The sequence below is a fragment of the Notolabrus celidotus genome, chromosome 13 (genome assembly GCF_009762535.1).
Source record: "Notolabrus celidotus isolate fNotCel1 chromosome 13, fNotCel1.pri, whole genome shotgun sequence".
NCBI classification, from domain to species: Eukaryota; Metazoa; Chordata; class Actinopteri; order Labriformes; family Labridae; genus Notolabrus; species Notolabrus celidotus.
The window spans coordinates 30,088,235-30,113,927 of record NC_048284.1 but is presented as its reverse complement, the minus strand read 5'-3'; the positions used below and the strand labels follow the sequence as shown (position 1 = coordinate 30,113,927).

The window sequence follows — 25,693 nt, the reverse complement described above, 5'->3', positions numbered from 1 at the left end:
AAATATTCACCAGGTGACTGAAAGAGTGATGCATGCAAGGTGTGAAATCGGTGCAGTGTTTCAGACATCCTCTGTAACACTCTTCATCATTCTTCATGTGGAAGATGAACGTTTTAGATTTCCTCAATGAAATTTGTCCAGTAAAAATTCAGTAAAAAGTTAATAACCGCTGTCAATGGGTTTTGACCAATCAGAATCAAGCATCTTACACAGCCGGAATATCAGTGAGAGAAATTTCGAACATCCAACACAAACTATACAGAGTAACAACATACAGTCTTCTGTCCATTTAGAAAAGAAGGAGTGAAGTAAATTCCGCCAGAGTGTTAGGAGCTATCAGTGCTCAATAACCAGAGGAAAACAAAACCCTCATCTGAACCTGTTAGCTATAATATTTATAATTAAGTTCTCTCACTTGGTCCACACACTCATATCCCTACCTGAGTTTGCAGAAACCAGCTCACCATCTTCCTTTCTCTTCAAGCCGACCGTCTCCTGGGAAGAAGCTCTGAAGGAGGCTTCACTCACAAGAAGCTCCGCTGCACTGACCTATTAGCTGAGGCTGTGCAGAGAGGCCAAAAGGTCAAAGTGCATCCAGTGGAGGTTTGCTGCAGAGGCTTCATTGCCAATTCCCGATAAGGCTCCTAAGGGAGCTCAGAGTGAGAGGGCAGGCCCAGAGGAAAGGAACTACAGCCTCGATCGAGAGATCACGAAAGAGGCTGAGGAGGCTGAGGAGGAGAGAGGCTGCAGCAGGAAAAATGGGCCAGGGTGAGGATGTGAGACAAACTGTGATTGGGTCAGAGCATCTCCTAACCTGCAGCTCCTTTGGGGTGTCCCCGGTCGGCAGAGGTCAGCACCCACCAAAAGAGTTCCAAGGAAGGAGAACCAGTGAACCAGGGACAGGGTCAGGTGTGGCCAAGGCTCATTGATCTGCTTGTGTGGTTCAATCTAACAGAAGAGCTACTGGAGCTCAGACTGCAGGAAAGTGAATGCTGGTTCTGCTGCAGACCGGTCAGGGTGTTGACTGCAGAGAGCTCCTACAATCTGCATCAGAACTGGACCACCTTGCAATGGAAGTCGGTGAAGGAGAAGCGCAACGAGTCCAAGGTGTTGTTGTCCAGATCTCAGTCCAATCCAGCATCTGTGGGATGAGCTGGACAACAAAGTCTGAACCACATCGCTATGTCCAGAACTCAAAGGATCTGCTGCTAACGTCTTGGTGAGAGATACCACAGCACACCTTAAGAGGTCCAGAGGAGTCCAGGTCTAGTCAGGTCAGGACATTTTTGTATCTGACCTTCATTAGACAGGTGGTAAATTTGATGTCTGATAGGCGTACAGCGACCTGGTACCTGTCTATTTCAACACCTTTGCTTTCATCATTGCACTTTTGTAACCTCCAGATCTGTACGAAGATATTTGATGTTTAAATGTCGTCCCTACGTTGGATCACAGTGTTTTGTTTCTCTGCAGGATTAAGATTTATTTTGAACATTATGCAGAAACTGTTGTTGTTGCTCTCTTTGTTTCTTCACTCCTGCAGCAGCAACAAAAACCTGAAACATGCTGCAGATTGGAGAGAGCCGGAGCCACACGCTGCGATCAATCCCTCCTGTTTAAGCCTCTCTAAACTGGCTCCCTGTTGGTTTAAGGATTGATTATAAGAGCCTATTGATTACCTATAAGACTCCTCATGACCCCAATCCACATTATATTTTAGACCTTTAAATCCCTTATGAACCTTTGCCTAGTTTGAGATTTGGGGTCTGAAATATTTTGGAACGACCAGGTCAAAGAAAGAAGGCATGTTTAGAAAATGTCTGCTTTATTCTTTATCAAGTTAGAATTTATTTTCCTTGAACTTTAAAAAAAATTGTCTTGCTTTGATGTTCTTTGTTTGGTTTTATACATTAAGCTCATCTCTATTATTTCTGTCTTTCTGCAGATTTGCTCACGCTATAAATTCATGAATGCAACATTTACAAAACTGCCGTACAGTCGTCCCATTACGAATATTAATCTAATCAACGTGTATTTTATGCAGAAGATGCATTAAAAACGTATCCCTGCAGAGATCTGTTTGGTACATCTGAAATGTAAAAGACTGGAACACAAGCAACCTCCGGCCGAGAGAATTGAAGCCCATAAGGAAGTGTTAAAAACTGCAGTTCTTCAAGTGTCCACTTGAGGCTGGCTTGTGAAGTACCAGAAACCACATACACACCAATTCAAAAAAGACGATCTTTACAGCAGAAATAAACATGTTTACAGCCTCATACAAAAAAACGAGTGTAGTCTTGATAGCTCATTTCTCGATCGGCACACACTGTACGGGGGTTGAATTTTTCCACAACGCAGTAATTTCAAAGATATTAAGATTACAAGTCTTCCATTATGAGAGGCACAGCTGACTTGATTGACAGGCAGGAACACTGTAGCTGTTGGCTAAGAGGCTCAAAGCCCGCCTCTTTACCTCACACTGGCTCAACAGCAGTTAGGTTGACTTCAGCATTTCCAATATGGCTCCGGCTACAAAACAGCACTTCAGAAACAGATGATTGACGTCACGGATACTACGTCCAATTAAGTCTCTGCTGGAACACTAATACTTTAAATGCATCAAATTAAAGTGGCAATGAGAGGTGATGAGATATAAAGGCATTGCAGAAGTGACGAAACGTGCAGTTCCCTAAGTGTCCATTTGAGGCAGATAACACGGACACCTCATTAACTGTATTGATTGCTTGTATTGATTTTTAACAATTGTACAGTGTTTTTGAGTTTTTGAAAAGCGCTATATAAAATAAATGTATTATTATTATTATTATATTATTAACTCTGATTTTAAAATGTTGACAGCAGGATTAAACATTTTTACATATTCATCGCTCATATATTTCATAGTTCATTCTGTACAGGATTACATTTATTTACTTAATTTTTTTGTAATTGTTATTTAATTATTTATATATATTATTTGAAATTATTGCTAACTCATCAATTCTGATTATTTTAAGGTTAAATGCATTCACACCAGATGCACATTAAGTTATATGCTTGCTTCATGAACCCCAAAATATTTCATTCTTACTCGCTTATTCTCATGAATCACTCGCTCCACTCACATGTCAAATTGCGTGTATACGAAAGTCACATGGCTTGGGGATGCTTGATGGGGCAGAGCTAACTTGCCAGTCGAAGCGATAGCTAGAATTAAGTGACAGACGAAGGTTTTCAAACTCACCTGATAATCTTACCTCCTCCCTCACTTACATCTAAGTGAGCTCCTTTTAATACCATGACATTTTTCAGATGAGTGAACCTCCGCTGGTCCGTTCTTCACATTATACGCGACTGGAGGATCTCCACGTTGATTGGCCATCATGGCGGGAATGATTTGCTGAAGACCACATTTTTCAACTCTCGTGAAAAAGCAAATGATGGAGTAGAGCGCTGAACACGTCGCGAATTTGCGTCATTAGTGCGTGTAAAACGCTCCATTCGTTTATTTCGTATCGCCCGACAGGAACTTTCATCTGTCAGAAGATGTCAGAAATAAAAGAAAATTTGAAAAAATTCTGACTTCAATCTGAGAATTCTGACGATAAAGTCAGAATTTATAAGAAAACTAAATAGTCCGAATTATTCTTTTACAAGCCTAACCTCCAAAATGTTTTCCAGTGGCCCTGATCCTCTTCAGTCAGTCTCTGATGAAGGATGACATCAGGAAAACACAATCAATAAAATCACATGTAAAATCAAACAGGTAGACATAGCATCCTGTCTTCCTCTTGTCCTCCACCATCAAGCGTACTGGTTGGTCAGTGGGAGGAGTCTTTCAGGGTTAAGTACTGTGGTGATCTTCCCCGGTTAAGAAGTGAGCCACATTCGTAGTGCTGAAAACCAAAATGTCACCGTACAGTTACCTCCATATCCACAAATCCTGCATCACAGTTCAGGCCCCAGATCTAAAACCTACTTTGGCTGACCTGAATATACTGAATAACTATCAAATCTCTCTCTCTTAAAGTGATATTTCAGTTTTTTTGAAGTGGGGTCGTATGAGTTACAGTACACTATTGCTCCTGCTAGCCACAATGAGTGCCGGTGAGCTCTTCCCCTTTAATGAGAAAACTCCCAGAGGACTGGCAGGTAAGCTAGGCTATTTTCTCTGCTGACGGGGCCTCCTATTTCACGTAATTTCACTAAAGTTGAGAAAATATGGTCCAGGAACTCATCACGGTACAAATGCATGCACCAGTAGAAAAAATTGGAGCTATTCAGTTTGCCGTCAGAAACCCCCTTTGTTTTGGCACTATTTTCTCGCAGACCGGTGTTCTTCCGCTGCATGAGCATGGATACACGCCGATCAGCTGTTTGGATCAACAAGCACGTAGCATTTTTAGCAGACACTTTTAGGAACAAAAACTACAAACTGCAAAAATGAGTGATTCTGACAGCGACGATGACACGCCGTTTACTGTGGACACAAGAGGATACCTCTATGAACCAGAGTTACAGAGGAAGAACTCCAGATGCAGACTCAACATACCGAAGAAGAGAGGGGAGAAAGTTCTGTGCTAACAAGTGAGCAGGAGAGATCCCACGTTACCTGGTGGTGCCGGTGTGTAAACTGTGAGCCCATGCCAACGAACCCAGAGAGCTTCTGCTGTCAGGAGAGGGACTTAGTGACAACAGAAAAGTGAGTTTAATTGACTCGAAAGACCAATACCGCTACTTGATCCTGCTACGCGCTTGTTGATCCAAACAGCTAATCGGCATGTATCCGTGCTAATGCAGCGGAAGAACACCAGTCTGCGAGGTGCGTCTGAAAATAGTGCCAAAACAAAGGGGGTTTCTGACGGCAAACTGAAGAGCTCCAATTTTTTCTACTGGTACATGAATTTGCACCGTGATGAGGGCCTGGACCATATTTTCTCAACTTTAACGAAATTAAAGGAAATAGGAGGCCCCTGTCAGCAGAGAAAACAGCCTAGCTTACCTTCCGGTCCTCTGGGAATTTTCTCATTAAAAGGGAAGAGCTCACCGGCACTCATTGTGGCTAGCAGGAGCAATAGTGTACTGTAAGTCATACCACCCCACTTCAAAAAAACTGAAAATATCCCTTTAATCTCCTCTATCCCTCTCTCCAACACGGTCTCAGCAGATGTGTGTCTATCATGAGTCTGGTCCTGCTTGAGATTTCTGCCTGTTAAAGGAAGTTTGTCCTTGCCGCTGTAAGTTACTAACCATAGCCCTTTCTGGAGTCCCTGAGCTCCCTTGTCTAGTAGGTTCCTCTGGATCTCTGCCGTCCAGGCTTACCATATAGCTGCTACAGCTACTACTATCCGTCTCACCACTATCACATCTCTCTCTCTTTATCTCCCTCTATCCCTCTCCCCAACACGGTCTCAGCAGATGTGTGTCTAACATGAGTCTGGTCCTGCTGGAGGTTTCTGCCTTTTAAAGGAAGTTTGTCCTTGCCACTGTAACTTGCTAAATGCTGCAAAGTGCTCTGCTCATGGTGGATTAAGATGAGTCCTGTCTGTAAGATGGGACTGGATCTTATCCTGTCTTGATGTTGGGTCTTTGTTAATAATAGAACATAGAGTACGGTCTAGACCTGCTCTGTTTGGAAAGAGTCTTCAGATAACGTTTGTTGTGATTTGGCAATATTTAAATAAAGATTGATTGATCTTTAAATGCGTTCAATATAAGCATTGACACGTGAGAAAGAGCCTCTTTTCACCATTCAGTTTATTTCATAATGCCTTGCTCACTTTCATGTTCTGTACCTGGGCTCCCATTCACTGAGAAACACTAAAACAACAGTGTGTGTGAGTGTGTGTGGACTCTTAGTGAACAGAAACTCATGAGGAGAACCCGTGAAGGTTCACTCCCGTACAGTAACACATTTAAAAGTCAGACTCGTCAAGTCTCTGGCTTTTAAAAACAGAGTTTCTAAAATGAAAAATAAAATCTGAAACACGACCAGACAGAACCAAAGTGATTGTGCAAAAATACTCGAGGGATATGAGTCCGAGAAAGAAACAAAATATAACATCCAATCCTTCTTTCAGAGTACATTTTGGATGCAGAGCTGGTGGGACACATTTACATTTTCAGCATACATCCTTCCCGCTCCCCTCAGGAAAGAATTTCATTCAGCGTTCATTACATTAAAAATATCTTCTTTTGTTTGTTTTGAGTTTTACCCCCGATAAACGTCACATAAAACAAGCACTTAAAATGCAGGCAACTTCTAAGGCAACATGTGAACTAAAAACAAACTAGATACTGAAGAGGGAGCTACAGGCTCCTCCGCGTTGTCCGTGAGGGCAGACCCACACCAGATTAAATATGTCCTAATGCAGAAATGACACCAGAGCTATCATACAGAGAGAACTACTGAATAGAAAAGACAGAAAACATCGACACACAAAAACAATACTGGAGTCAAAAGAAAAGGGAATCCACGCCCTCCTGCAAACGCTCCCTAACAGAGCAGGTTCTTTTGTTTTCAGAGAGAGAGAGAGAAGCAGATTATTAAAGGGCTATTCCTTCAGTTTTAAACCTGCGTCCTTTTCTTTTTACAGTTTGGGGGTCAGAAAAACTAAAAGGTACAAAAAGGTTTGAACTCGTTCCAACCAGCAGGCTGTGATGGACTAATGTGAAGATTTAGGCAGATGCTCCTCGAAACACTGAAATCTTACAATCTTGTTCTTATTGTTGCCCCTGACACTCTCCTGATAAAGAGGAAGATGCTTTTTTAACAGCTGATACATCACTCTACTCAAAGCCACCAGACTCCATTAACACAAACAGCAATTTAACAGTGTAACACAAGGGAGCTGCTGGTCTACCTCTGCCTCAGATGGTTAGTTTGAATTTCTTTCGAGTCACCCAACCGTTGCCTTGGACTCTGACTTAAAACCAAAACATTACAGTAACACAAATCATAAGCAAAGAGGAGTGATGGAGGTAGCAGCAGACCAGCAACTCCTGCACCTGAGAGGTGACTACAGTTTTCTTAATTGGAGTTTGGTCTCTTTGCTGTTCCTGCTTTCAAAAAATGAGGGCTCTCTCTCTCTTAAAGTAACAGCAGATCTTTCTTTGTAAGGATGAGGATTTCAACAACACTCTGTCTTCACGTTGCTGACCGAGGCAGCAGGGGACCAACAACTCTCTCCCTTTGCCTGTTAAATCCCTTTTTGTCACCAGGGTCTTCTGGTTAGGAAGAGAAGGATGTAACGACTGTTTTTGGTTTTTAAAAAGTCCTCTTCTTCATCTCTCCAGGAGGGATCACTACAGATAAACACCTGTTTGTTAAAGAGGAGGATGTTTTCTTTAAAACCTCAGCCACTGATGAAACAGTGACTCAGTATCAGGGATGTGATTGGAGCACAGAGCAGGAAGTGACACCTTCAAGTTAAATTCAAATGTAACCACACCCACATCCTAAACTTCATTTGACTGGTACATGCCTATAAATAACGACAACCAATCAACACGAGGTGGAAGGAAACTTCTCCTCCTGGATTTTGTTGAATATTAAGCAGCAATTGAATTACATCATTTGATGATGTTTATTTACTCGTTAGTCCTCTGTCTGTCTTTCCTGTCTTTTAGATCAACTTCTTTATTTCGACATCTAAAGTCATTCACTCAGTCTCCAGCGTCCAGTCTGCAAAGAGACAAAAGAAAGCTGATCTGCTGCTAACTGTATGCACTCTGATTAATAAATGCAGAATAAATATCATGATTTATAGAAGGTAACTGTAACTTTGTAATTAAAACATGCCTATCAAAATGGCAGCACAACACAAACCTCTAATAAAAGCCTGCCCCATTTAAAGGCAGGGTCTCTTTTAGTAGCAGGTCTCAAATATACCCCTTTTCCACAGAGGCAGTTTCAGGGCCCGGTTCGGAGCCGGTGCTCGATTGAGAACTGTTTTTTCATGTTTCGACTGCGAGTTAAATAAATCCAAAACAATCACATCCCTGCGTTTCTGAACTCATAAGAATAAGGGAGTTAGAGATCTGCCCGATGAGTTTGTGTTGTTATGTTTCACAGATAAAACCTTTTAAAAGTCATTCAACAACACAGACTCATCCAAAGAGGCAGCAGTAGATCAGGTTCAAAAGAATCCTCCTCCTCTGTAACATAAACATCTATCTCTCTGGATCCTTCCTGTAAACTTTTCAGACACTTAAAGCATCAATGTGAACTTTTAGTGGTTGTAGTTTTACCTCTGAGGGTCACATCACAGCCTGTTTCACCGCTGCTGGCTGAAGAGATCCACCAGAGCGACTTCACGCCTGTTTTTGTACTGATTAGTGGATGAAACACAAACAATGTAAGAGGAATGCTGCAGGTTTTAAACTCCAGGAGTCCCTTCTTAACTCTTCGTCCTTGTTAACTCGAACCCCGAGTTGTTCCTCTCACTGAGACGTGAAGTCCATCCCTGCCTGAACTGAATGAATCAAACACCTGAAGGAAACGTGTCTCATGCTCACGATTGGAAAAGAACAAAGTCAGAGATAAATACGTTGATTTAAGGGGTGTGTGTGTTTTGCATATCGGGGATTCCACGCTCACACAGATCGGGTTTCAAACATCCTCGCTGCTCTCAGACAGCCCGCACACGGTTCACACTTTTCGCTGAGACGCCTTTTTCACATTCTGAAGGACGATTCGTCTGTGGCTGAAGAAAACACGCACTCGTATCGTCCAAGGGTCCGTCCCGGGGCACAGCAGCAGGGTCAGGAGTCAGGGGTCACCAGGAGGGGGTGCTGTGATTGTTTGGTCTGCGGTCACAGGAAATCTGTGACGATGTGCAAATGTTCAGAGGACATCATCTTCCTGCCGGACAGACGTGAGGGTCTACAGTGGGACATGCAGGACACAGTAGAGTGCAGGTCTCTTTACAAAGCTGGGTCAGTGTGTGTGTGTGTGTGAGTGGGGGGGGGGGGGGGGGGGGGGGGGGTAGTGTTACAGTGAGGAGGAGGGGGAGGGCAGAGGGGGGATGATGGTAGCAGTTCTCATGTCTCTGTCTCATCAGGACGTGCCCTGTCTCTTCTGTTGCTGCACCCGGATCAGCTCCAGCTGTTTTTTGCACTTCTGGTAGTACGTGGACAGACTCTTGTTCTCCTCCATCAGCTTCTTGTGCTCCTGAACCAGACGGGACGTGTTCTGCTGGTCCTTCTCGTCCTGGTCCAGCTCGGCGATCAGCTCCTTCCTGCAGGGCACGGACGTGAAGAAACGTTAATCCAGAACAGATCGGACAAGTCACACCAGTTTTTCTAGAAAACTTTGACTGCAGAATCTGACATTTTCCTATAAGCATGAGGAAAAAATGTGATTTCTGCAAAGAAGTAATCCAAAAATAAGGAAGATCACACTCAATCAGGTGGATTTAAAAAGCACTTAAACAGAATAAATACTGATCCTGTGATGCTGATTTGTAAATATAAAGATTAGATGAGCAGACGTTCAGTGTTCTGATTTTGTCCACACACACATCTTCACATCTAAATGTTTTAGTAGGGATGGACCATGACTTTCGAATGCTCATTATCTCATTTTAAAATAACTATTTCTCACCAGTGCATGGTTGTAAGATGGTATTCCCGCTAGACAGTATGTAGCCAAGTGTCTTAAAGTTGTTTGCTAGCCGCATTAAGTAACAAGAGAAGAAGAATGCTAACCGCATTAAATAGCAAAACATGTGTGTAGTGTTGGGATTCAGAAACAGAGACTGAGCATGTCTGTAAAATGTAAACATACACATTAAAACTAACTTAAAGACTCAAATCAATAACACTGTGATTGTATGATTGAAGTAATTGATATATTTAAAATCAGTGTACATTAACCCCCGCTACCAGCTTTCTATTTATATCAGAATATATTTAGCAAAAAGAAAAAAATATTGAAACACTACTTTTATTTAATATTGATTAGCCTTCAGCCTGATTTATACTTCTGCGTCAAATTGACAGCGTAGCCTATGCCGGAGGTCCACGTAACTCCCATACCGACACAAGTAGCTGATGTGCACCTCCTCCAAAATGTAACTACCCGTAGAATCGATGCGGACCGCAAGACCTGCGATTGGTCCGCTTGGCGGCAGATAAAGCACTTCCGAGATCCCAGCTCATTGGCCGCACATCGGCCGTGTATTTCATCTCCTCCTCTCTGTTCTTCATGTAATCAAGTCTGTATGATAAACAGCAACATGTATCAGCTGTAGATTAACATAACACGCTCTGAAACTCTGTGGAAAAGTAAACAGAGATCGTAACGGGGCCGGAAGCAGGCGACCAGCTATCAGAGAGACCGCACTGCCCTCACTGCGGCACGGATACATTGACGCACATGTATGTAGTGCTTAGGGATGGGTACCGAATTCTGTACTTTTATAGGTACCGACCGAATTCCGTTGGTACTACCAAGTACCGACTCACGTAAAACCAAACGGTACCATGTTTCGATACCTGAACGCATCCCTGTGACTGTGAGGGAGTGGAAGGGGCGAGTTTCCATACTTTCGCCCTGTAATAAAGTCAGAGACTGATCGGGTGGACGTCTCTGCATCTGCGCGGGATCGCGCCAAACGGAGCCTGCAGCTGACGGGCGCGCGCACTCACCGCGAGGAGGATTACGTTCATTTCATACAGTCTATGGTTGAGACTGACTCTCTCGCTCCGACTACCTGCCCTGTTTATAACCGTTCCTGTGTGCGTGAATGCCCAACAAGTAAGTTGTGTGTCCTGTTATTATAAAGAGACGGAGAACTGACTTTTTCCCGTCCGCAGACATTCATGTGTGTTCATTGATAACCTCCCGAAAGAGCAATTAGTCAGCTAATATATCTAATCATCTATATAATCCTGTTTCTGTTCATTTCATGTTAAATTAAATAAATATGTTAAATTAAACAAATTTGAGATTATTTTTTTTTAATTAAAATTTATTACCACATAAACACACAAAAGTACCGAAAATTGGTACCGTTGAGTACCGGTACCGATTCCCAGGTACCAGATATCGGTACCGTATCGGTTCAAATGTGAAAGGTAGTAGTGCTCATGTCCATGTCAGCCTCTGCTGTGTAGGGGCGAAGCAGAAGTATAAATCAGCCTTTAGTCTGTCTGTGTATGTTTTTTTTGCCTGCCATTGCCTGTCATTTTATGACCACCATCAAAGAAATGCTTTGCAGTGTTACAGTCTGCTAACTAAAATGCATTTGATTTTAGAGACAGTTTTAGCAACATGAAAAAAGGCGCTAACATGGGAGTGTGTTTTTTAAGCTGCTTTGTTTATGATCAGCTTGTATTTAGGAAGGTTTTGTGTTGAGTGAGATGTATTTATTTCATTTTGTTTTAAAAAGGTAGAGAAGCGTGGCGTCACCTTACAGATAAAAGATTCTTCCTCACAGAGAGAAACACTGGTTCATAGTTTAACACTGGAACTGGATCTATACTAAAGCCCAGGTATCAGTATCACATCAGGACTTAAAGAGTTGGATCCCCTGTGTGGACTCTGAACAGCTGGACTTACTTCCTCTGGATGAGCAGGGCGATCTCTGTTTGCACTTTCAGGTATTCCTGGGCCATCTTACAGTGCTGCTCGAACACCGCCATGGACTCTTTGGAGTTTGGACAGGGAGCGAGAGGCTGTGAGGAAGGAAAGCACTGACTTTAAAACAACAAACACCTCACTGATGCTGCATACATGCGTTCATAAGATAGCTCCCTCAATCCCCTCAACTCAATGCAGTTCTTATATGACAGTATTTTTGCGGTGTGGCGTTCTGGAGGCTGATAAGCTGCTGTACCTGCAGCTGGTGATCCAGGGTCAGGTAGGCCATGGGAATGGAGTTGTCTGAGCCGTTTGTGTCTGAGAGGAAAGAGAGAGAGAGTTTGTTTTCTTTCATGACTGCACACCAATGGGTCAATCCCCAGGGAGAAAAGCATCCTCCACTGAAGCTGAGCAGAGTCCATATAAACCACGATTAACACCGAGCTCGATGTCTCCAGAGCAGTGTAACAGACCCGACTGTGGCTCTGATGCTGTTACAGACACTGTGTTAAACCTGTTACAGCACTTCAGTGATGTTTAAACTGTAATAAAATAAAACTTTTAACAGCTACAGCCTTCATTCTTGTGCAGTGGAAAGCTAAGGCTGCCGTCTATCCAGGTTCTAATGCAGCGTTATCTCACATCCTAAAGAGAAGGTGGAGTTCTGTTAAAAAACAAGTATTAAACACTTTAAACACAAAACAAAAGCGTAGTGTTTTCTACTTCTGTCCACTCTGGTTGTGTTGGAGCTGAGTTGTATACCTGTGGGGTCATCAGGGGAGAAGTAACCCCTGCCGCCTGTCTTGTCAGACGTCATCATCCTCACACTGGGACTGGAGGACCGGCTACTGTTCCTGCTTCCCTGCAAAGAAAGAAAGAAACAAACAAACACTGTGAATCACCTGGAAAAGACTGTCGTTTGGCTGAAATACGTAAGGTCTTCCCGAAGACATCATTGTCTGGATGGCAGCACATGTTGCTCCTAAACCTGTATATATTGTTCAGCATTAATGGAGCCTTCACAGATGTGGAAGCTACCCATGCCATGGACTCTTATGATCCACATACCATCAGGGATACTGGCTTTGACCTGTGTGCTGATAGCAAGCAAGGTGGTCCCTCTCCTCTCTAATGGGGTCCATGATTTCCAAAAAGAATGTCAGATGTGTGGACATTAAACCTGATCTCCTCTGATCCTGGTGTTCGTTTACTTTAATTGAATACAAATCTTAGTTACCTGTATAATCTTGTGTTAGATATGAACCCTCTAATGCTGTAGTTTTAATGGTGTTGTGAAGCTTGATGCTGCCGATGTTATTCTGCGCTCTCTTAGTTTTGTTACGTCATTAATAACTTCCTCCCTCTCATGAGAACAACATCACAGTGAACATGATCTAATCTATAGAATTTAATGACCTCACTGTCATTCGTTGTTTGGAGCACATTTCTCCTGTTTCACCGTCTTCCCACTGTTCCCTCCTCAGCTTGAGAAACTCTTCAGCCTCTTCAAAGTCCTCCTCACTACTCCTCAGTTTTTCACTTCAGGCGATCTCTGAAGGGCTGAGATGCTTTCTGAATCATTTCCATCTATAAAAAGATCTGTGGCCTGTTGCACCAGCTCTGCATAAGTTGAGTCCTAAGTTAGTTTGTAAAGTCGTCACTAAACCGTACGTTGAAACAAGTTAGTTTGTAACTTAAGTTGGAGACGCAAGGTTCCTCTTAACTAGTTGACCGTAATGTACAAACTAATCGAAATAATGTCTCAGATATGACGTTTCACTCAGTTCAGCCAACCAGTGAATAGCTTTTTTTTGATTAGGTGTTTAAGTGCTAACTCCTGTTAGCCTCATTGCCGCTAAACAAGCTAACAACTAATCATAACTGCTGTAACTCCCATTAATCCACAAACAGCAACATAAAGGTCAAATATGACAAAGCATGTTGATGTATTGATAATCTACAGTGAAAATAACAACAGTGACATCTAGTGGTGAAATCGTGAACTACAACATATGGTTCATTAATATAGCGGTACTCTAATGTTGTGTAGATGTACAGTAATTATTTCCGCTCGTGAAACGTGAGGGAAAGTGAGTTAAGATCAGAGTCATCATACTTTTATTATTCATGTAATCTAACACGGAGAGCGTTTTGTCGACTCATCAAAGCTGGTTTACAAACAGAGCTTTTACGGAGGACTTTACACCGACTCAGAGCTAGGTGTAAAATTTACGATGTAACTTATGCTAACGTTGTAACTGTCTCAGCTGGTGCAACGCTCAAAACGTTAGCAGAGTTTAAACCAAGCGGCAACCTCAGGCCACGAGAATTGAGGTCCATGCGGAAGTGTTATAAACTGCAGTTCATCGAGTGTCCACTTGAGGCTGGCTCCAGAAGTACCGGAAACCACATACACACCCATTCAAAAAAGCTGATCTTTACAGCAGAAATAAACATGTTTACAGCCTGGTTCAAAAAACAGCTTGGCTCTAGGTAGCTAATTCTCGATCGGCACACACTGTATGGGTTTTTTTTTCATAACGCAATTTCAAAGATATTAAGATTATGAGTTTTCCATTATGAGAGGCACAGCTGACTTGATTGACAGGTTGGCACCTTGTAGCTGTTGGCTTGGAGGCTCAAAGCCCGCCTCTTTATTTCACACTTGCTCAACAGAAGTTAGGTTGAGTTCAGCATGTCGAATAAGGCTGCAGCCGAAGATTTGCCTCAAAATGGTGCTTTAGAAACAGATGGTTGCAGTCACGGATACTATGTCCATTATTTATACAGTCTATGGTGTAAACTCCATCTTAAATTAAAAATTAAGCTCAAACTAGGCCACATTTGAACTTATAAACAGCTGGTGCAACCCAGTGCTGGTCTTAACTTTTACGGAGAATTCTCAGAAAACGTCACAATTTTAAGATTTTTCTTGGAGCAACTCTTTGTACCAGGAGGCTTTGTGAATATGGCCACTGGTGTGTAAAGTTTCAGCCTTTACTTTTAAGAGCAGCAGGTGAGTGGATTTGCATTATCCTCATAGTTATTGAAATTACAAGTCAGATTCGTCTCTCACATCCCTTTAAGTCAATAAATTTGCTCTATTTCAAGAAAGACAAAAATGTTGAATGTTTAAAAGTCTAAATTGAAAGTTTTGTGAGCAGCAGTCGAACAAAAAATACCACGAAATGTGAGGTTAATCCAGTGTTAAAATATGAAATGTCTCAGAGTATCTTTGTAGTCCACAGTATGAGAATCAAATGCTCTCTGATCAATGACTCATCTCTGTGAACCTGCAGGGCAGTCAGATCTCACAGATATATTTATCTTCTTTAGCAGCATTATTTGTGTTCAGTCTTGAAGTTGAACTCTGAATGAACTCTGACAGAGGCACAGAGCTGCAGGTTTACCACCAAACACACTCAGACAAATGTTTGTGGAAAAGCAGGAGAAACACAGCGAGCAGGGAACACAGTTTGAAGCTGTGTGTTTGAGAAGAGAGCGCTGAGCTGGTCCTTCACTCGTGTCTTCATCTTCTCAGAGCTGACATATCAAACACACGTCATATTCTGAGACGTTTTCTCCCCGAGGATTTCTCCCTCCTGACGAAGAGCGAGTCAAATGTGTTTGAAAGCAGTCGACATCAGTCAAACATCCACGAGGTTTCACAGCAGCGACTTAAAAACATGTTTTACACTCTGAGAGCAGAAATAAAGCCCTCTGCTCGAGGTCAGGGGGAGTTCAACTTTTCATTAGTAATGACTTAAAGATAAAGAGTTTGTTTGTCTTGTTTTAAATGATAATTAATGCATCATCAACCTCTGATTTGATAAAACATTACTCAGCTTTATATTGTGGATGTTTTTAAGCTTCAAGTCTCTTTATGCAGACAAAATTAAAATGAGTGATTCAGAGTGACTCAAAGTTTTTTCAGAGGCGTCCCTTTAGTCTGGTGGGAGGGACCGCGCTCATGTTTGACTGACAGCTGAACCGACAGGAGCTCCGAGAGGTGACAAAACAAACTTGTGCTCTCAGCTGAAGTTTATAAGTTTCTAAGTTAAGGAGGCCAGACATTGTTTTGTTTACAACAATGGAACGCCGTGTTTACCGTCTTACTCTGACAGGTGCTGACGGATGACTGATGAAAGTTTGATGCTTCATTTACAGTGAAACCAGAGGTTAACTGAAGTAGAGGCGCCTGCTGCCTGGATCCTGATGTATTGTTCTGTAATGGCTTCACGCACCGACTGAGTCAAAATACAAAATATTAAAGTCTTGATTTCTGTATCGACCAATCAGGTGTCAGCAGGTTTTAGTGTCTGCAGGAAAAACAGTCAGTATGGAGAGCAAAAGCAGGAGGAATGCAATCCAGTGTAATTAGTCCCGTTGTTGATAATCTAAGGACGATTTCTTTCCCTCTATGAACAGATTTCTGCATGAAGAGCAGCTAACATGGTCAAATATGATGGATGCTAAGACTGTGGTCTTTGTGTAACACTTGAAGATCTGTAACATGACATGTTTGTGTAAGTCAGTGTCAAATACTGAGTGAAATTCTTGTTCCTGTTTTATGTGTTGTGAATGCCTTTTGATGACGCTGCCTGCCTCATAACATCTTTTTTTACTGTATTTCCTTATAATTTATTTTAAATGTATTTTATGTTTAATATCTATTAGGGGTGTAAAGATTCATCTACTACATTGATGTATTGATTTATATTCCTATGATCCGACTACATCGATCTGTGCTCAGCAAGTTGGCCTTCCAGACGACATACATTGATCTAACATCGTTTTAAAAGGTAATAAATAGATTGTATCAATACTAGGAAATAACACATTGGATTTAAGCACAGCAGACTTTATATGGATGTGTTTTTTTTGCACTTTTAAGGATAAAGACATTAAATGTTACTCAATTCAGACTGCCCAGCAGCGTTTAGTCATTATGCACCACATATCTGGAACACACTCCCTGAAAGCTGCAGGTCTGCTCCAACTCTCACTTCTTTTAAATCAAAGATTAAGACTTTTTTATTTACCTCTGCCTTCCTATCTTAGCTTATTTTAACTCACTTTAAGTTAAAATTTTAATGTAATTTTTAATATATTTCTAATTTTTCTGTTTTATCATATTTGTCATTTTAATTATGTTCTTTTATGCGTGTCTGAATGTCTCCAATGCTTTTAATGTTTTAATGTAAAGCACATTGAGTTGCCCTCATGTATGAAATGCGCTATACAAATAAAGCTGCCTTGCCTTGACTGTCTGTCTGTGATGTCATTGCCACGCGCCAGCAGACAACAAAACATAACATGGCGGATGGCAGAGGAGAAGCCAGCAAGCGAGAAATTATCAAGCCAGCATTGCGATCCAGTCTGCGGAAACACTTTGGCTTTTGCAAAGATGGAGATGTTCTAAATAAGTCGCTTGCTGTTTGTAGGATATGTTAAGGTCAAGTAAAGAACCACGGAAACAACACAAATCTATCCAACCACCTACTGAGGCGCCATGAGATTTCACACAATGTCTCTATCCATTATTAATTTATACTTGATTCCCTTACAAGAAACAACAGGAATCTAGGACTGTCCAGTATTTATAAGGGATTTATTTCACAGTCACATTTTTGGCTAAAAAGTTACTGAAACGATTTCAAGTCACTGAATCGTTTCGGATAGTATCGTTCTAAATGAACCAATATCGTCCTTTAATCGTATCGGCAACCACGAATCAATCTTTGTTAAAAAGAATCATTAATATCTACCCTTTTAGATTTAGGATTTACAAGTATTTGCGCTACATTTGGAGTATCCTGAATCTACAATCTCTAAGTGTTCGACAGCCTCAGCAGAAGATGTCTGATTGTTGTTGTTTATCATGTTTTTGGAGACACATGGTGGATCCTAAATACTTTCACCGTCTCATTTTTGCCTTAAATGCATTTTTTTGCCGTGTTTTGAGCTTAACTTCATCCCCTTCAGCAAATTAGAAAGCAATACATTACATTTTCTTTATTCTCTGTGAAGTTGAAACACATATTATTAGATCCTAAATCTCTGTCCATGGTGCTGAAAACACATCTATGAGGCGAAAGAGGCACATTGCAGTGTTGTAGATCTTGGAAGTTCTGAAATAACGCTCCATTACAAAAGTTTGTTGTATATGGTACTGTCTGCAAATATTACCTGTAGTAACTCTGTCTTTATTGAACAAAGGAGGCACTAACAAAGACATTCAGAGGTGCTAATAAGCTCAGGAGGGACAGAACTCATTTACCAATGTTACCAAAAACAACAACAAAAATGTAAATCTGTTTCTGTTTACTTCTAAATTGCGCAGGGAAAGTTATGCAATTTATATAGAATTCATGTCTGAATGTCTTGTCCAAAATATTAAACAAATAAATAAAAATAAAATAAAATAAATAAATAATAGTGCAGTTTGACGGACATTTAAATTCAAACTTGATCACCAGCAACACAGACTAATATCAAACCCACATACCAATAACTGAAACTCTACAGCCCCCCAGTGTGTATCAGTGTGTGTCCCTATGTGTCCCTGTGTCTTACCTGGCTGGACTCTGTCCCGATGCCAGGTAGATCCTGCACAGACCGGCGTCTCTGAGGCTCACATGTTGCTGTGGACGGGACAGACAGAGAGAAGAGAGAGTGAGACTGAATAGAGTTTAAGGACGGTGGTGAGGGAGACTGTTTACCTGAGGGATATTCCTACACCCACACACACCCACACACACCCACACACTGCACTGGTTTAACCCTTTGAGTTTCTAGCTTGTTAACATCTTCTCTGGCTGAGCAGGAACGCTACCACAGCGCTAAAACACTTCTAATACTCTTCAGGAACAGCTGGAGATCATGCGGTTTGTACTAACTAGCTGGTTTGAGTCACAGGCAGTGAATCACTGCTAGTGTGCTCTGAAGTCATAACTCATAAACCTACTTAAAGAACTTCAATAGTTTTTACAGACATATAATTATGTCCAATTACGAGTTTTGACAGCTGATGTGAGTGTAGTCTGAGAGTCTGAGAATAGCTCTCTACTCCTCTACTGTTTCAGTGAGTCATGAACTTTCATCAAATTGAGAACAGAGTCAAACCTTCAGAATCAGTGCCAGGAATAAAGAAATATTAATGAGGAAAGGAAGTTTTTCTTTACCTTTGTATTTTGAAAATCAAATTAAAGCGTAAAAGGTAAAATTGTAAATAACATGAAAAAGTTAGGAGTAAAGCTGCAGCGCTGAGATTAAAGTCAAAACATCTTCAAGAGTAGGATTTTGGATCAGAGTCAAACTTAAGCATCAGAGTGAGGCAATGAAGTCATGATGTCATTTCAGTAGGGATGCACTGAAGCCGCTAATTTGCCAGTCCTTTAAACTGAATCTTAAAAGACCGAGAAAGCCTTTTTTTTTTTTTTTTACAAATTGAACATGACATTTTCAGTTTGAAAATAAAAGGTCCAGACTTTGAATTCACACAACAGTCACGTGACCTGCTTTTAGAATTTGCAAGGATTGGGAAAGGATCGAGTTTATTCTACGCATCAGAAACTAACACAGCAGCCTGGGATCATCTGCTCTACGCTAACTATGAGTCTGTCTATGGCACAATGAAAACACATAACAACATACACAATACTACACACACCACAGAGAACACAGAAGACTGCAGCCAGTGGAAATCATCAAACCTAACACTGTTTTCATGAACTTATTGAGCCAAGTGAAGAATTTGTCCTTAAACAGTAACTTGCTCAGGAGTTGACTTTTGTTTCTCTAGTATTGGAAAAAGGTATCAAAGTTTCATATCCTGGTGTCTGGACAACCCTACCCGATATAACACAACACAGTTTATTTCTCCCTTGTGAACATTGTGCTAGGACTCAAGTGCTGCAGACATTTTTAGCACCACATATTTCTTATGCTGCGTTCAGAACAATTTGATGCACATTTTTGCCTTCTCCGCACCGTTTCCTAATTCTGATCTCGTCTTTTTTCCTCTTTTGTGTCTTTTAAACTTTTAGTGTTCATCAAGAACATTTCCACTTCATGATAAAAACAATCATTTGAAAATACACCATCAGTCAAAGGTTTGGAAACACCTTCTCATTCAAGGGTTTGTATTTATGTTAATTATTGTAAACACTGTAGATTAATACTGAAGACATCAAAACTATGAAAGAACATATATGGAATTATTGAATGAACAACAAAGTGTTAAACAAAGCAGAATAAGTTTTATATTTTAGATTCTGAAAAGTAGCCCCCTTTTTCCTTCATGACAGTTTTGCACACTCTTGGTATTCTCTCAGTCTGCTTCATGAAGTGGTCTCCTGGGATGGTTTCTAATGAACATGAGCCTTGTCAAGAGTTCATTTGTAGAATGACTTGCCTTCTTAATGTTGTGTTGTTCAGAGGTAGGGTTAGTACGCATTGGATAGCCCTATTTGACTACTGTTGTAATCCAGATTATGGCCGAACCAGATTATTTCATAGTTTTGATGTCTTCAGTATTAATCTACAATGCTGAAAGTAATTAAAATAAATAAAAACCATTGAATGAGAAGGTGTGTCCAAACTTTTGACTGGTAGTGTATGTCAGCTTAAAGAGTTTTTGTGTTTCTGCTCTGCATCAGTCCAGCAGAGTCACAGAGCTTTAGCTTTGCACAGGTAGACTTTATGTATAGTCCATAATGAAGCTTTATGAGACTTTACTGGATTTACTTAAGTTTTGTTGGTACACTTAAAACAAAATTTAAATTTAAATATACTTAAGAATGTGATTAATTTCTGTGCCATTAATAACACATTTAGATGGAAGCAGGGGGCCGTTATATAATGGACCTTGGGCCGTGATTGGCCGGCTTTGGACACTTCTGGTTTACATGCACCGAGGACTGTGGGGGGATTTTTACAGAATTTTACAACAAGTGAACTAAAGTGCACAACCTGCTAAAAACAGACATGTTGATCTCTTAAGAAGCAGAATAAAGAACTCAAAGAGGACGGTGTGTGTTTGAGTCTCCTTTGATTATGATCTCAGCATTACTGACATTGATTTGTTCTTATGATTAATATACAAAATGCCTGAGTGCTTTAGGTTTTCTGTTGTTTTGAAAAACGCTGCATTAAGAGTCCAGATTTAATGCACATACCAAACTGTGGATTTGTGTTGTTCCACCCTTACCTCCTGACCACGGCTGATTTATGAGCTGTGACAGAGTCCTGACGTCCAGGTGTGCACGTGCAATAATAAGCATGATAACGTGCACAGGCTGACTGCCTTAGTCACCGCTCTAAATGAGCCACTTTCACACTCAACGCCTCTCAAGAGTAGCAGTCCTTTCTTACATCCAGAGCTGTCCCCGTTCCTCTCACCCGTATCTCTGCTCGTAATAATAGCTCTGACCCTCAATGTGAGAGAAATTAATCACAATGACTTTTTCAAAGTTAATGGATGTAAAGAGAGCGAGAGGGAGAGAAAAAAAAAACAGCCATGCTTTGCTCTACGTCCTCTAAGCATGAAAGGCAAGGACGAGCTCAGATGCAGAGAGGTGGTGCTCTGATTTCAGCCCCCTCCCCGTGATGTGCTGCAGCCAAGCCAGAGAGATGACAGAGAGGACAGGGCCATGAGTTAGGAGCTTATCTCATCCGTGTCACCTCATCGGACTCAATTTAATGTTTTTGACATTAACTTAAAATGTGTTGTGTTGAGGTAATGAAAGGATTCATTAACATGGAAGACATCTCATCAGCTGGGGCCAGATTTGAGGGATAGAAGGTGACACAGGATGAGAGTATATATATAACTCATGTTCTGTTTGCCGACTGGAAACCACAAAGACAGAGAGACATTAGACACCTCTGATGTGTGTTACTCCAAGACAAGATCAATCATAGCTCTTTTCTTTTTCAGGGATTCTCCTGAAGATGTGTTCAGACCAAAACAACAGCACATTACCTTCTGTTACTCACACGAGTTTTACTGTTCCTATTTGTTCTTGTCACAAACATAACCTGGGAAATCTGGCCTCATTCAACAATAGCACCAAAGTTTGTTTCCTTATCTTTACCGTAAAGTGATATCTAAAATATCTGTGTGAAGCAGCAGGTTATTATTGTTCTGAATAAAAATCCTCTCAGTGCTGAATTTATACTCAGAATTTAACTTTCTGCTGTTTAGACCAAAAAACCTTTGATTAAAATAAAAGTTGACCTCATTTAAACCTTGTTTCTGGTATTTGAAAATACAAAGCCAGTTTTTGTTCTAACCTAAGAACGAATCTAATATTGAAACATTAATGAATAGCAGAGTCTCCTTCAAACTTTGTGAGTTTTTAAAGGATTGGTTTTCTGAAGAGCAAATTGTGAATGAGCCCTGATCACTCTTTAAAACGTTTAGTTTTTTTAACTTTAAAAAAATGCAGGGTCTCTTGCATTTTATCAAACAGTTCAGATTAGAAAAATTGAACCTAATCCTGCTACTGATCCTCGCTAATTTCTGTGATGGACACCACCATCCATTTGTCTCCACTGAGGGGCGGTTTTACTGTTTTCATTGCTGATCGGTAAGACGTTTGAATTCAAGCTTCTTCTGGTCTATTTGGAATACAACAACAAATATCGTGAAAAACAAACTATAGTTTTTGGGGAATTTCGTCTTTATTGATAGGAAAATAAGCTGGTGTGAGGTAAAGAGCCTCCTTTGAGCCTCCTCGCCAACAGCTAGTGTTCCCGCCTGTCAATCAAGTCAGCTGTGCCTCTCATAATGGAAAACTCGTAATCTAATTATCTTCTAAACTGTTGCGTCATGATAAAATTCACCCCCTTGCAGTGTGTGCCGATCGAGATGTGAGCTATCCAGACTACACTCGTCTTTTGTACCAGGCTGTAAACATGTTTATTTCTGCTGTAAAGATCGGCTTTTTTGAATTGGTGTGTATGTGGTTTCTGGTACTTCTGGAGCCAGCCTCAAGTGGACACTCGATGAATTGCTGTTTTTAACACTTCTGCATTGGCTTCAATTTCCACTTGGGGAAGACATGCAGCAAGTGATCAAGGCCGGGAGTCGAACCAGCGATTGGATTAACTATTTCTGAGGACATCATGAGAATCTTAACCCTTGATGAAGTCAGTATACGATGTTCCCTGGATTTGTGTTTATGATTTATAAGCACATAGAGTTTATATCTGTTAGTTGCATCGACCTGCTTCCTCTCGTCATATGTTTGCTTTATTTTTGGTCTGAAAACACCTCGAGACACAAAGCTTCAGATGAATGTTTGTCTTTGGAGTTGTTTGGAGTGACACACATTAGTGGTCATGTCAGAGCACTGCAACCCACGGGCTCAGCCAAGCCAGCTCCACCCGGTCACCAGGAGGCCCAGTGGTCCAGTGATACCTGTGACGACGATCTTGGGGACATCCAGAATGGTGCCGTACGACGCCGTTTTACGGTGGCCTCGTTTAAACTGCGGATGTGCTGCAAAAACACACACATACACACTCACACGTACAGCTGCGAACACAACAAGCATGCAGACTTAAGACAGACCGGGGGCCCACAGCTCGTCCTGCGCTGTGGGCCACACACATGCAAGGCATACATGGTACGTGCAAGGGCAGCATGCACCGCATCCATTCCAGACGTTGCAGAGAGTTGCTGCAAACACTGCCGGCAGCCGCTGCAATACATGTCCCAGCACAAACAGCAGCAGGCATTCTGTGCAGATGCTGTTTAGATACAAAGTCTAACCAGACGATGCAAAAAAACCCAAAAAACTTTATCCATTAAAAGTCTGGGATTTTTAAACTGGGGTCCTGTTCTGATGTATTTCATGGTCTAAATGGCAAATCAGCAAGTAACAGGTTTGGATTTGCTGCAGTGTGCAGCCGTGAGACAGGCTGCAATGTAATCTACTGTATTAGTGCAGAAGCTCCAGATCAAAGTGCGTCCACTCAAACACTTTTCTTTTCCACTGTCAGACTCAGTTTGGTCTTCTTGATGTCAGGAACCAGACTCCATCGACTAAACAGGGACTTCAGATTACAGAACACGGGAGTTGCTGGTCTACTACTTCACTGAGTGGTTTGTTTTATCTGATATCCTGTGTTGGTGTTGGTTCATCGCCCACGATGGAAAAAACAAACCGACCATGAAGGGGTTGATAGATCAGCAACTCCCGTGCTTTGTGATTTGAAATTCCTGTTTTTGTCAATCAAGTTTGGCGGCTTTGAAGAGTGAGACTCAATGGCTGTTTGTGGTTTTAGAAAAGATCCCAGAGATCTCAGCCTACCAGTGGGGAGTGGGAGCAGGACTTTGATCTGATGCTTTCGCCCTGAGAGGTCACGTTGCAAACAGTCTGTCTCATTACTGCCGTCTAAAGCAATCTGCCAATGCAACCAAAACCTTTTATTTCTATCAGTGATTTAGACTTTTGTAAAAGCAGGACCTAGCTTGGAATATGGGGAATGGTCTTATTTAAATCTGAAAGCACAGAAACATACACTCCACATTAAAAGACATGTGAAGATCCTGAGATTGACTGTCCTCATGAGAGCACTGGTGAGTCTCTGAGTGCCCAGGAGGGGAGATGGCTGACAGCTTAGATCTATCTAAAGGAATCACCTCATCGGGGTTCAAGCACTTGGAGTCTGTGGAGGATCTTCGGGCATCATTCCTTGACTTTGACACGTCATGCCCTGCTGCCCTGCTCATCTTTTCTTAAACAACATAAACTCTCAAAGAAATCAAAGGAGCGTGCCACTTTGCCTCCTGCTCTACCTTGGTGTCATTTTCTCTAACTGTGTCATGTCTGCTGTTACCTGAAGGTGCAAAGGGCATCTTAGGCTCCAGCTCTGACAGGTCAGCGCTCATTCTTTTGCTGTCAGAAGATACCAGGCACTGAGTTCGTGCAGGCAGACTCTCCACGCTGCCCCCCCTGGACAGAGGCAGAGTCCTCAGCGGGTCTCCCTGGAAGAACAACGACACTTTAAATACAGAGGCTTGTTCTGATAAAAGTCTGAAATCTATCATTACTGATGTGATGTCGATGCTTTAGATGACGAGGAGGATATTCAAACCTTTGGTTTGAAGTAAGGAGCAAACTGAGGCGTTATCTTGATAGTGTCGTTGCTTCCTTGAGAATCACTGTGCTCCATGTTCACTTCGCTTTTGTTGCTCGTGCTGGTGTAGTCCACGTATGAACCTGTTTCAGGAAAGTAGAGACATCCATGGCTCATTACGCCTGTTATTATATTGGATCTAGCGCAGCTGTGCATTAAGTGCTAGGTGAGGCTCTGAAGTGATCTCCCTGTGCATGTGAGAGTTTGAAGACTTGTGTACCTGTGCTAGTCGCAGAGTTGCTCTGTCCATCATCTGAATACTGGTATGGATACTGCAGGGGTTCTTCAGATCCAAGGAAGTACTGCAGAAAGAAAATCAGGATTTGTTTACATCTTTGCACTAAATATGATTTTACAGAACATACAAAAAAGTCATCTCTCCTTTGGAATCATCTACCAGTCAGGGTCTCTCTACTTTTAAGAGTAGGCTTCAAACTTTCCTTTTTGATAAAACTTATAGTTAGAGCTGGATCAGGCTTGGACCAGCTCTTAGTTATGCTGCTATTGGCTTAGACTGCCGGGGGACCGGACACACTGGGATCTTATCTTTCCCTCTCTCCCCTCTCTCTGCCTGTCTCTTACTTTAATTCTTCCTGTCCCATTAAAGTTACTAACCATAGACCTTTCTGGAGTCCCTGAGCTCCCTTGTCTCGTAAGTTCCTCTGGATCTCTGCCGTGGACGTGCCAGACTCCAGCTGCTACAACTACTACTATCCGTCTCACCTCTATCATCTCTCTCTCTTTATCTCCATCTATCCCTCTCTCCAACACGGTCTCAGGAGATGTGTGTCTAACATGAGTCTGGTCCTGCTGGAGGTTTCTGCCTGTTAAAGGAAGTTTGTCCTTACCACTGTAACTTGCTAAATGCTGCAAAGTGCTCTGCTCATGGTGGATTAAGATGAGATCAGACTGAGTCCTGTCTGTAAGATGGGACTGGATCTTATCCTGTCTTGATGTTGG

At 41.7% G+C, this 25,693-nt stretch overlaps 1 protein-coding gene across 3 annotated transcripts in view; it reads right to left on the bottom strand.

Moving 5' to 3' along the window:
* Positions 1–5,739: 5,739 nt before the first annotated feature.
* Positions 5,740–25,693, bottom strand: part of map3k7 (mitogen-activated protein kinase kinase kinase 7) — a 39,087-nt gene continuing 19,133 nt past the window's right edge. For 2 of the 3 annotated variants that reach the window (XM_034699570.1, XM_034699571.1), the window contains exons 10-18: positions 24,954–25,035; positions 24,692–24,816; positions 24,434–24,581; positions 23,010–23,090; positions 18,161–18,228; positions 12,347–12,446; positions 11,841–11,902; positions 11,564–11,679; positions 5,740–9,239 (exon numbers count right to left, since the gene is read on the bottom strand). In XM_034699570.1, coding sequence (XP_034555461.1) covers positions 9,059–9,239; positions 11,564–11,679; positions 11,841–11,902; positions 12,347–12,446; positions 18,161–18,228; positions 23,010–23,090; positions 24,434–24,581; positions 24,692–24,816; positions 24,954–25,035 — 963 coding nt within the window. In that variant the 3' untranslated portion in view covers positions 5,740–9,058. The remainder of the gene's footprint in view (positions 9,240–11,563; positions 11,680–11,840; positions 11,903–12,346; positions 12,447–18,160; positions 18,229–23,009; positions 23,091–24,433; positions 24,582–24,691; positions 24,817–24,953; positions 25,036–25,693) is intronic. The other variant, XM_034699572.1, reaches the window with a different exon arrangement.